Raw genomic sequence first — 13,393 nt, 5'->3', positions numbered from 1 at the left:
TTAATAACTTTTATGGTGGGTTTGTATTGAACAAAAACTGTAAAAATAATAGGTTGTAGGCAGCTATCAAACAGGGAGGTACTACCACCTGAGAAGATATTGGAAGCATAATGTGTTGTCTAATGGTAGACCCTGCTGCCATATGTCATCACAAAAATTGTGACCAAGTCCCAGGTTGCTGATCTGATTTTCTGCCTCATTTACACAATTGCAGGGTCTCAATTGTTTCTCTTACTTTGACAACACAACATACAGTACATATATTGTTTCTCACTCTTGATTTTTTTCATGTTTGTATTTATGTATTGTTATTATGATTATTTTATATTATAATTGTTATTATTATTATTATTATATCCCCCCCCACCCTGATGTGGGTCAGTGATCTGTGACCTGGTGGGCCAATGCCTGTAAAAAATAAAATGTGATGGAGGGGATACTAGCATATCTAAAATGTTAATGGTCATGTTACAAAAAAGGATTTTACATTTTCTCTTAATTACCTGGTAGCAGGCTTGGATCAATTAGTAATTGTAATTGAAGCTAAATGTAATTAGTAAAAGTATTTTGAGTAATTGTAATTTGCTGTTTAGTTTAATTAAATTACAATTATTGTACAACATTAAACTGGGATATTATGAAGGATTACTGAAATACTGACAAAAGTAAAATAGGTGTGAATAAACCATTTATACATTACAGTATATATACTTGACACACATTTGAATCAGTCATGTCCAATATTCGTAGGCCAAGTCACCCAGCTCGGAGCCCACTGCGATACTTGTTGTTCAATATGGATGTTGTCATGCGACCCACATCTGAGGTTTCAGTGGCATCTTATCCATTTTTATATTTTTATGGTGTGGAGGGAGCCAACAGATCATGCAAGCAATTGTTACTATTCCATGGGGTCTCCAGTTAGGAAAGGTGTTTAGAAGAAGAAAAAGTGGACTTTACAATATCCGAATATACCATCTGCTATACGCCCGGTACCTCACGGCGAAGGACTACCCATTCCTGAGCCCCCAGACTCATTCTCTCTGGAGTCAGAGGACAACAGAACCTGCAAAACCTGTGAGCCTTCAACTTAACAAGACCCTGATTTCGTTCATAACTTAACATCTTCTTTACCGCACAAGATAACTCAGAATGAGCTAAACAACCTTGTCAGAGATCTGGAATTGCCAAAGAGTAAGGCAGAACTGTTGGGCTCTAGACTGCAGCAGTAGAATTTCCTTGCTGAAAATGTTAGTGTGTAAGTTTCGTGACTGTCAAAAAGATTTCGCCCCATTCCTTATCATGCCCCAGAACTTGAATACACGGGACAAGCAAAAAAGCGTCGGGTTTAATCTGGATAAGTGACCATTATATGTTACTAATATATTGTATACATACTGTATATACAAAATGTGAAAATAAATTTGTCTTGGAAACTGTAGCAAATCAACTGTTTTTATGGTTATATTCGTTTTCAGCGCCCCAAAATCCATAGAGAAAACCATTTTATCTCCAAAGCACCAAATTTGAAGACCAGTGATTAATTACAACATTATATGTAATTGAAATTGTAATTGTACAATAATTTGAGAGTATATCATGAACCAAGTAATTTTAATTGTATTTGTAATGTAAACTTTAGAAGAGTAGTTGTAATTTAAATTGCAATTGCCCTTAAATAATGTAATTAATCAAGCCAGCCCAGTAAGTTTATTAAGTACAATCTGGTTTAAGGATTGCATGCCTGCATGTCCTGGTTTTCATCTGTTACTCTGGTAGGATCACCCATAGTTTGAACTCCAACCTTTTAATGTAAGGTTGATAAGGCCTAATAGGGTGTGGTACCTTGTTCATATCAAAATGTTTTTTTTCAATAAGATAATTTGTTTCTGGCCTTTGAGTTCATACATAGGTGTTGTAAATTCCTGGCATTTTGAGATCATGGTCCCAAGGTCCAATGCAACCTTGCCACACTACTGGCAAATTTGAGATTTTACTGTAGATATTTATTCAATGTTATCATCACACAATTTCACATTGGTTCAGCTAGTACATAAACAGTGAAGGTATACAATGGCTAACAGATAGTCCCTTCAACTTAGGACATCCCACATATGTAGGGTTAAGAGATGTACTACTGTAGTACTGTGAGAATGAGAAGAAAAAAAATACTAAGAAGAAGTCAGTATAATTCAGAGATGGAGGGAAGGAGGGATAGAGGAAAATTAAAAAGGATGGTCATCCAAAATACAACAGTGTCCATAGAAAATAAGCTGTCATTGAGTTTTAAATGGGATGAATGCTCTTAGGTAGTGTGAAGTAGTAGGGTTAAAGCAGATTTATCAAGAGGACTTGTTATAGAAGGGGAACACCACAGTAAAGCAGGGCACATCTGTTACATCAGTACACGATAATCAATGACAGGGAATCAAAAGAGAGTTTGAGTTTGCTGTTGGTTCCAGCTACCCCTTAATATAGTGGGATAAAGCTTCCAAAAGTGAAAAAATAAAAACAATAAAGATCTGTTATTCTGCAGCTAATAAGATATTACTTTGGGATAAAACTCTGAGATGTAGTTAAATTACAGTGTGTGTGTGTATGTCTTCATATGATAACTTATGATATTCTGTTGTTTTTCAACAGCAAGTAATGAAACTGGTTTTTTGGTTACAGCTTTTTTACTTTTGTTTTTGTAAGAAAAAAGTACATGAATCTTTATTTGTAGATGTTGCCTAAAGCTTCCCAGTGATTATCATTCATAAAAACATAACTTAGGCTATAAATACAAATACCTTGGTGAGTGATACTTACTCCCACAGATATGTATGGTCAACATCAGTGGCAGCAAGAAGAATTTGTAGCAAGAGCGCACGGTCCTTCTTGAGAGGGTGGAAATTCGAGTAGCAAGTCTGGGCTGCATTAACCAAGATCTCACCTTGTGATTTAGGAATTACTTGAAGTAAATCCAGCAAAATCGTCACCACAGAACCAAGATTGTACTGTCTATCCTGATTACCATCACGAAGTAATTCTGGAACCCAGTTTCACAATTATTATATCAATTACAATTTATTTTGACAAGTCTATGTTTATATCATTCACTACAAGCTCTGATTAAAAGGATTATTCAAATGTTTTTTCCAGAAAGAGAGTGAGTGAGTGTCAATAACAATCTTTTGTGCTTGTGACCATCAGTAATGACTTTACCAAACAAAAAGTATCAGTTAAGTTTATTTCCTTTACTTTTTGCTGCATGAATGTTTACTACTGCTGAGCAAATCACTTTTAGTTTAGTTGTCTTGTTGGGATGCAGGATGACCACAACTTTAAATCAAGTCCGTAGACTTGCTACTGCTAGAATTGTTTTTAAGGGCACGCCTCGCGCAAAGCACGGCGATTAAACCTGAAGGCGGAAGCGCGGATCGGGTTACCCTCGTGTCGGGGAGACAGTCAGCAGGCACCGAACTCGCAGCAACCGATGGATGTATATTTATGTGGAATCTAATTTCATAATTTAATTTCATATTATTGTATGACATGGGTCCCCAACCCTTCCATGGATTTCTGAGCCAAGAACACTACCTAGTGTCTTTTTGCTGGAAATCTTAACATTTTGTCATGTCTTTCAGTCCCAGCAAGCTGAATTTATTGATCCCTGAATACAAGGGCTTAGAAAAATTAGAACCTGTAGGCATGGGTTAGGGGTTAGGTCATGTTAAAAGAGGTTTAGCAATACAATAGAAAGAAAGAGAAAAAAAAACACTATAGAATCATTTTAAAGGATTCTCTGAACATTATAAGCACTAGAGAATAAGTAATAGACATTCCAAACTTAATAAAGCCACTCACTTGAAAGGAAATTTACTGCTTCCTCTTGAAAGACTTCAGAGGAAGACAGCTGCATAGTTAAGAGGGCCAGAGACACATTAACATCATCACAGTGCCTCAAACTGTAATCTCCCTCAGTGGTCAACTTTTTGACACCTGATCTGCTGACGAGAAAAATATATGAATAAAAATCTTTAATATCAAATCTAACTTATTCTTATCACAAGGTTAGCATACATGTTAGTTCATACCCTAATCATGAGTAAGGGCTCTCTAACAATGTTTACTTTTAAGAAACAAATGAGTAATGGAGAACATTTTCTAAACATGACAATAAGCAATAAGTAGTTATAACAGGATCACTCTTCCCTTTCTGACTCTTACATCTTTTCCCAGGCAGCTTCTCATAATCCAATGTTAACTGGAAGAGATGAACCTTTTTTTGGCCAACTGTGAATGTTAGAGGTATGCTGAATTATAACTCCCTTAACTCTCTTTTATCAGTTTTTTTTACCATATTCTTGAACCTCTGATAAGAAGCTTTAGGTAATCAAAGCCCCAAACTAGTACACTGGATAACAAGTACTACTGGAGACATGTCAGTTACCAATGCCTCCATGAGTTAACCATTAACATAGCATGTGGGTTAGGAAGGGAGGATAAACCAAAAAGAATAATAAAGGGAACCCAGACTTTTCCCCACCACAACCAACAATTCCATGGAATGATCAATATACCTACACCTGCCAAAACACCATGGAAATGAAGAACTCTAGAATATCCAAATACGAAACTTATATTCAAGATGATGAGGAGAGAACATTGTACTGTATCTAGACTTAATTTCTGAGACAAAACTGGGAAAGGAATAGGATGTGGCTTAGGATAAATTTAAGCAAGAGAGAAAACTAGTATCCCTCAACACAACATCTGCACAAACCTTCAATTTTTCATCAATATTCTTCATGGCAACATGCAGTATCTCCTGACTAAAGAGAGTGATTGTGAATACAGGTACAGTAGAACCTTGATAAACCGGACTAATTGGGGCAGACTCCAGTCCGAAAAATGCGAAAGTCCCAAAAAAGTGAATACAGTATAAGGGGGGAGGGAGATAACACTGCTTATCTGAACTGTTTAAAGAAAATCAGTTATTGTCATGTTACTACTGCACTTCAACAACTAAGGTCTTTAGCTGTATAACAAGGTTATCAAAAGAATATTACATCAACAAGAAAAAAAAATATGAAACAACTCTTTTGGTTGAAAATCAGACATCTAAGTCTGGTTGTCAACAATTGTTGTCACCAAAGATGATTGTTATTTACTGTAAAGTGTTATATGTAAGTAACCACAGAATTTGTCTTATGAATAAAGAGAAAACTGTATACTGTACAGTACAATAAAGATAAAAACAAGAACAAATAAGTGTAGGAGTATATTGTATGTGGAAGACGAATGTTTATCTGGGAGCAGCTGGCAGAGGGAAGGGGGGTAGCACAAGTGGGTTGCTCCCTCCCCCTCTCTTCCACAATTCTTATATAATTTAGGATCATTTGGTGCGAGGTTGATAAAATAGTATCCCAAAAGAATCGGCTTTCATGAAAAAAGAATTCCACACTGAACACCATGAGTCATTTGTTTACAAAGGGCAAACAGCTGATAGGCTTACCACAATGTCTGTCTTCAACACTTAGTAAATTAGTACAGTACAGTCGTGTATTTATCACCACTTAATAAATACTAATGTAGTGTAAATTATTAGGTATCTGCATATACCCTGGTTTGTTCATTAATCATTTGTCTAAGTGTACAAGTAGCCAAACTGAGCCATCATATAACACTTAAAGGGAGTAAATAACGTTGTTAGGAAGGTATCTTCATATCAAATACTATACAGTGTGTTATTGTAACCCCTGATGTAAGCTGGTCTGCTGAAAGCTCTCACATGAACACATCTTAAATAAAGAACCTTCTGATACAGCTTATCCTTTGATTTTTAAGTCATATTACAAATTACATACAGTATTGTGATTTTTCTCTATTACTGAAGATGTTATATTAATCATCATGAACCATAAACCATAAGAGGCCAATCATATGATAATATAATACTGAATCAATAAATAAATAAACTTGACAAATGTGGCTACACCTGATCAGCCGCTCTTGCCTCGCAAGCGAGATGTCACGGGTTCGATTCCCGGGCCGGTGGAAAGTTGTTTGGACACACTTCCTAGCCCCCATTGGTCCCTGTTCACCAAGCAGTAAAGTAGGTACCTGTTGTAAATCGAAAGTTGCAAATTCGTATTCAGGGAAAGTTGTTGGAGCTTCCAATAACTTGATGATAAAAACTATTGACTCTTCAGGCTTCTACACCCTTGACAAAAAAACCTATGACCCTTCAGGCTTCTACGCCCTTAACTCATGAGACATAAAGGCAAGCATGAACTTAGCATGCTTCCCTAATGGGCACTGTAAACACTTCTGCGGTTCACGTTGCACAGGATGTGGGGGGGGGGATGGGGCAAAAAAAAACTGATCAGCCCCCAGCCTGCTTACATACTCGGGAAGTGTTTTAGTTCTCAGTAGGCCTATAGCAAATCTGATTAGACCACTGTACAGTATTCAGTAAGTGTTGTTCATTTCAAAAGATTTATTTATTAATCTTCCCCATTTTTTAAAACACCTTTTTTTTTATCAGAGCAACTCAAGCGAATTCCGATATATACTAAAGTCTGAGTTACTGAGGTTTTATACAAGAGTAAAGGTGATGCAGTTGAATGTGGAAACTACAGGGGCCTGAAGCTGTTACATCAGGTTAAGAAAGTTATATAAAGCGTAAGCAAGAAATTTGTTAAGAAGAAAGTGGACGTTAAATGCAATATGGTGTTCATGCCAAGTGGGTGGGTCTATGGAGGCAATATTTATGGCCAGGTTGCTACAAGAGAAATATCCAAAGAAGGAGAGAAAGTTGTAGTTTGTATTTATAGACTTAGTGAAGGGATTTGACAGGGTGTCTCATGAAGTAATGCAATAGGCACTGAGAAAGTTAATGGTCATGAAGTGTCTTGTTCAAGAGGTTATGTCATTGTATGGGGGCTCAAGAACCATTATGAGAATAAATGATGACGAAAGTGAGGAATATGAAATGAAAGTAAGATTCAAGAAGAGATTCTCATGAGCCCCCTTCTGTTTATTATTGTGCTAGATGCACAATTGCAAGATTTTAAGATTGGTCTGCCCTAGGAGTTATATGCTGATGACATAGTGTTGAAGTATTGAAGAAGCAGTGGCAAGTTTTATCCAGGTACTGTATTATAGTTTCCTTCTGTTCTAACGCTGAAATATGAAGATTGTTACAGAGAAGAGACTGACCACCCGAACAGCTAGTAAGCTGATAAGTGATAGAAATGATAAATTAAAATATTAATGTCAAGCTGTCAATTGCAGGACGATACTATTTCCATGTCTGGCAGCACCATGCTGAAACTTTAAGAGGTCACCTATATGGATGTCTTTTACATTATGTTTGAAGCAATTTTACATTTTTTATGTTAAACAGTTTGTTTTGATAGCAATACAAATAAATAAATAAATAAATAATGAAATTTTTATATAAAGTATGAGTTGTCACAATTTTTTTTCAGCTTTGGAATCAGATTATCATACATCTGCCAATATGCACAGTGTCTGAGCTGCAGCTCCAGCCTAAATAGATGATCCGCCAAGGAACTTCAGTCATTTACAGTATTTGAATGTTGTTTTATCTTATTATTATTATTTTATGATTTCCAGTTTATTTTATGTGTGAAGCTTCTGTTTGAATTTATGAAATAATGGTAGAAATGGGTACACAAAGACAATCAATATTTCCAATGAATTGTAAGGTTTTGACCAAAATTCACATGTGCAATCTTTAAAGTACAATTGTAAAACCAGTTTTACCACAATACACTACTGCAATACACACCTGAGTTTCTTCTGTGATGTACTCATATGGCAATAATATGGAAATCCACACATGATTTTGGACATGTACTTAGATTTTAGCTGCACCATGAACCATGTACACTGCAGGGAAGAGAAGGTCACCAGTCATTACTTTCCATAGAAGTACATGAAAAGCAAAGTTATGTGAATCAATTGATTACTCTCAATACACTGCATTCCCTCATTTGCAAGTTTTTAATTATTGTAGACAAAACAGAAATATACACACAACAACAGTTGCCCACCTGTGATGGTTGTTGGTTTGTACAAAGTTGTGTAATGTGCCACAGGTGTGTGATGATGCTCACAATGCAGCTGAGGGTCTGTACACCTTCTCCACTCAAGGTATTACCACCTATAAACAGACGAACAACTCATTACTATACTGTTTTGTCAGGAAACTTTAGGTAAATACCCTAGGTCTTGTGTCCCCCAGTCCCCTCATGAAACATGTTTGACCAGCTATATTTTATGGCACTGCAGGAAATAGTTGACTGGTGAACTAGAGAAATAAAATTATGTATTGTACTGTGCATTATAATAAAAACAACGTAAACATAACAAATGAAAACAAATGAACGTAAATGAAGTAAAAATTGGAATTCAAAAGCCTGATATACTGTATGTACTTAATTGTATTGCTACATGATGAACAACACTGCCATGCTTTGAACATCCTGAGAACCCTTGGTTGTTTGGACCCCAATGATCCAACTTTTGGTTAATCTGGTCTAGCCAGCTGGCCTGGCAACCGAATGGTGTCAGTTGGTATTTATCTGCCACTTGGTGAAGAGCATTGAGCAAGTGTCCACAAACCATTTAATTTTTCTTAGCTTTTAACCTCAGTAAAAAGTTCAAAATGCATCCCAAGGAAGAATGAATGAGGGAAAAAGAAAAAATGCTGCAGATAAGTTATAAATAATGGAGAAGCTTGAAAGTGGCATTGCAAGAGTAAAGATCATGAAGGAGTTCACAATATCTAAACAAGTACAGTAGTGTCTGATATTAAGAAAAAGAAAATAAAGCGATGATGCCTGAGTGAGCATCAAGTCACCCGGAAGAGTTGACAGTACTGAGCTGCTACCATAGCACTCCATTGGCAAACATCATTTACCATTACTCTAGCAAGATGTATTGGGCTGAGAATTCCACCCTGAATGGTTCTCATTTAACCCATACTGAGGATACAAGATTCATCCCAACATAACTCTAGATTGCTAGTAAGACCGGAAGGTCAGCGTCCGGAAGGATCACTAAGACTAGCAGCCTCGCAAAAGTTCGTCTGGAAAGGCTGAACCCGCTACTGAGGAGATGAATAAAATAGAGTTCTGAAGAGAAAACTTAACTCTGGCCTGCATGCTGAAAGTAATCAGAAAACACGGGGAGGAAGCCCGAAAAGTTTTTGTGAACGAACATGAGAAGAGGGAGAAGGGTAGCCACATATATCATGGTATTCATACTTGCACGTGTAAAATTGGGAGAAAGAAAAAATTTATATACAGCACAGGGCTGCCTCACTTATCGCAAAGGTTACGGGCATGAAACTCGTTGCAAATATCGAAATTGTGAATAGCGGAGCAATTTCTCCCATAAGAAATAATGTAAATAGGGGAGATACGGGTGGTCACGGCCGTCGGATTTTAACACTTGTTTTACTCAATACATATAGAACATGAAATAGATAAAGAAACAAGGGCATAATATCAAATAAACATCAATAACAAACACTTTGAGATTATTAGGCGTACATGTTTACAAGTACAGAATACTTTACATGTTTGAGTGTGTGAGTGTTTGAATGTTTATGTGCGTAGGTGTGTGAGGTAAGTTTTAAACGTAGACTGTTTATTTACCCCTGATGTGTTGTGTTGCTTGCTTGCTGAATTTGGCATTAGGGGAGAGGGTGAAGGTTTACTGGAGTGAGAGGAGGCTGGGGTATTCAGCCACCTCACTCTCCTCACTACCAGGGTCGTCAGCCACCTCACTCTCCTCACTGCCAGGGTCGTCAGCCACCTCACTCTCCTCACTGCCAGGGTCGTCAGCCACCTCACTCTCCTCACTGCCAGGGTCGTCAGCCACCTCACTCTCCTCACTGCCGTCAGCCACCTCACTCCTCACTGCCAGGGTCGTCAGCCAGGGTCGTCAGCCACCTCACTCTCCTCACTGCCAGGGTCGTCAGCCACCTCACTCTCCTCACTGCCAGGGTCGTCAGCACACCCTCAGCCACTCCTCACTACCAGGGTCGTCAGCCACCTCACTCTCCTCACTGCCAGGGTCGTCAGCCACCTCACTCTCCTCACTGCCAGGGTCGTCAGCCACTTCACTCTCCTCACTACCAGGGTCGTCAGCCATCTCACTCTCATCATCACTGCAAAGGTCGTCAGCCACCTCACTCATTATCGGTGTCAATTTGCACTGAAAGCTGTTGTTCTCCAATGGTTGAAGGCTGTGGTTCACTTGTTGAAGGCTGTGGTTTTACACTGATCTTGAACAGTTACCTAAAAGCTGTTTTCTGTTGGATGTAGGTGGGGTGGTTGGTGCACTGGAGGTTGAAGGTTTGGCCGTGATAAATGCATCGAGTCATTTGTTGTGCATTCTTCCTCTTCTCAAGCACCTCGTAGTATGCTCGTATGTCTTTCTTGACATTGTGGATGAAAGTGCAACTTCGGTCAACATTAGGGTCCATTTCTAGTGCCATATCCATCGCCATCTCAAATGAAGAAATCAGCTTCCTTAGGTTCTGTACAGTGAGGAGTTGTGTTGGAGTTTCATCTGCATCTTCTCCCATTGCAAGTGGCATTTCTTCCTGCTGAAGCCTCTCCAGTTCTATCAGGTCTTCATTGGCAAGTTCTTCATTGTGAGAGTCGAGGAGGTCTTCTATGTCAGCGTCATCCACTTCATCGAATCCAGCCTTCTTTGCAAGAGTCACAATAGTCTTCCTTATTGCAGGCACTGAAGGGAAACCAACAAGTTGTGCACACACTCGGGCCACAGCTTACGCCACACATTGTTCATGTTCTGTTGTGTTATTTCCTCCCATGAATCACTGATGTTTTTTATGGCTTTCCTGATGTAATGTTTTTTCCAAAACTCCCGGATTGTAGGTTTCCCTTCTCCATCGGTCCCCTCAATCAGTTGCTCCATGATATGCTGAGTGTAAAGCGCCTTGAATGTAGAGATGATGCCCTGGTCCGTGGGTTGCAGCAAAGCCATGGTGCTGGGAGGCAAAAACACAACTTTAATGCTCTTACACCAGTCAACCATAGCTGGTGGATGACCTGGTGCATTGTCGATCACCATCGGAGCTTTATCATCAAAATCAATTTCCTTATTATTGCGATTAATGCAACCGGACACATAGTTGAACATGCAGTCATGCATCACAGACCCTGTCACCCAAGCCTTAAGGTTTGAACGCCAGACTACAGGAGGTTGTCCCTTCACAACCCCCCCTCAGAACATGGGGTGTTTCAGACCAGTACACAAGGAGAGGCTTTAACTTCAGGTCACCCTCAGCAGTTCCACCAATCAATAGAGTGAGGCGGTCCTTGGCAACTTTGAATCCCGGTGCGGTCTTTTCCTCCTTAGATATGTAGGTCCATGAAGGCATTTTCTTCCAGAAGAGTCCGGTCTCGTCCAAGTTGAAGACTTGCTGAGGACTGTACCCACCCTCCTTAATTATGGTTGCGAGAAACGGTGGGAACTTCTCTGCTGGTTCATGGTCGGCGCTAGCTGATTCTGCTTGTATTTTTAGGTTGTGGATTGATATACGTTTCCTAAATCTATCAAACCATCCACGGCTGTTACTGAACTCAGGTACGTTGGGTTTATCTTTAGTTATATCTTTCCACAGCGATCTTGCATTCTGTTGAATCATGCGTTGCGATAAAGGTGTTTTAAGGCGCTGGGTCTGGTCGTCAATCCACGTGCTCAACATCCGCTCCATACTCTCCATCTCAGCATCACTGAACCTCGTCACCTTCATAGCCATCAGTGGTGTTGCAGACCCGGCCATCTCCTGGATCTTGTCGACGCTTTTAACTGTAGAATGCACCGTAGAGGGAGCCAAGCCGTGCACGTGCCCAATCACTGACGTTCCTTCTCCGTGTTCATCTCTTTTTACGATATCCATAGTTCAGCATCAATAAGAATGACTTTTAAGCAGTATTTAAATAAATATACTCTATAAAAAAATCTATACGATAAGGGCCATCAAATGGAGGTATTTTTGGGGCACGAAAATTGAATGGAGCTGTGTGTCACAGCCGAGACAATACACACTGCTATTAGGTGTATGAGAGCTCCCAGCATCACCAGCCACTCGGTGACTCACCAAGAGCCAAGCTGCCGAGAGAAAATGAGAGACCAAGAAAAATTTTACTTTATTTAGTGTGTGTGTGTGTGTGTGTGTGTGTGTGTGTGTGTGTGTGTGTGTGTGTGTGTGTGTGTTGGGAGTGATTATGGTGGACTGGTAGTGTTGGTGAAGTGATTGTAGTGGTAGCAGTGCTGGAGAAGTGATTGTGGTGGTAGTGCTGGAGCAGTAATTGTGGTGGTGCTGGTTGGGAAGTGATTGTGTCAAAGAAGATAAAGTAAAGGACAGTAAAGTTATTTGACGGGCAGTGCGGCGTGGTGTGGTATTGGTGGTAATCTTGTATATATGTGAGGTGAGGCTGGCCATCCATCACCCACCAGTCCCTTCCTACAACACTGTTTGACCTTAATTATTAATGTCCTTTTCAATTCATTGGTGAATGGAATATTGCTTTAATCCTATGATGATTATGACTGAGCACGGCACAGCTATGTTGTTGTGATGAGGGCTGGGTTGGCGGAACCACACGGTCTATGCCACACCATTCCACAACATTAACAAATGGACCTCATGATTGGCAAGAAAATTTATTTTTTATTTTTAAATAATTTTGGACAAAGATTCATGCTATGTGACAGTAGTAGTTAATCATAGCTTACAAGCACTTTGAGCCTACCCACCCATATGCTCGGTACATGATGCAATCGCTCGGAAATTCATTTGCATGCCTAAAAAGGAGAGATTTTTCTCGGAATGCTAAAATTTTATTTTTCAGGTAATGGAAAGTTCCAGCTAGCAGGGAGATTGCTATACTGTATACACCTGTACACATTACAGTGGAGCCTCACTGCTACCAATGTTCAGTCAAAGGGATGCCTTAAAGGTTATTTTTTGAGTCTCCAGTCCTGTACCCCATTTTCCCTATGGTAATTCATAAAATGATATATCACGAAAATATAATTTTGCTGTAAGTATTGGTTCCCATCCCTCAAAGCACTGAGGTTCTAATGTATAAGGACTCACCCACCAGGCGTCAGTTTGGCTTTGTTTACAGTGGAGTGAACATCGATTTTGTTGGTGTCTAGAATATTTTTGCATTTTTACATTAAAATTATTGGTCATTCTGAAATTTAGTTAACAAATTGATAATATATAGCGCAGTGCAGTGATGATTTAAATAAAATAATCTTGAATTACACCTAGTGAACTTAAAATTTTATTGGTGAAATTACTGCATCAAGCATGGGTCCCCTGAAAGGT

The 13,393-nt window shown here is 39.1% G+C and overlaps 1 protein-coding gene across 1 annotated transcript in view; it reads right to left on the bottom strand.

Moving 5' to 3' along the window:
• Window positions 1-13,393, bottom strand: part of LOC121862274 (testis-expressed protein 10-like) — a 40,823-nt gene that overhangs the window by 5,109 nt on the left and 22,321 nt on the right. Inside the window, exons 7-10 of the mRNA XM_042360395.1 lie at window positions 8,067-8,176; window positions 7,802-7,902; window positions 3,850-3,989; window positions 2,812-3,031 (exon numbers count right to left, since the gene is read on the bottom strand). Coding sequence (XP_042216329.1) covers window positions 2,812-3,031; window positions 3,850-3,989; window positions 7,802-7,902; window positions 8,067-8,176 — 571 coding nt within the window. The remainder of the gene's footprint in view (window positions 1-2,811; window positions 3,032-3,849; window positions 3,990-7,801; window positions 7,903-8,066; window positions 8,177-13,393) is intronic.

This window comes from Homarus americanus, unplaced genomic scaffold (assembly GCF_018991925.1).
Source record: "Homarus americanus isolate GMGI-L3 unplaced genomic scaffold, GMGI_Hamer_2.0 scaffold31037, whole genome shotgun sequence".
Lineage (NCBI taxonomy): Eukaryota > Metazoa > Arthropoda > Malacostraca > Decapoda > Nephropidae > Homarus > Homarus americanus.
This window is presented reverse-complemented; position numbering and strand designations above follow the sequence as displayed.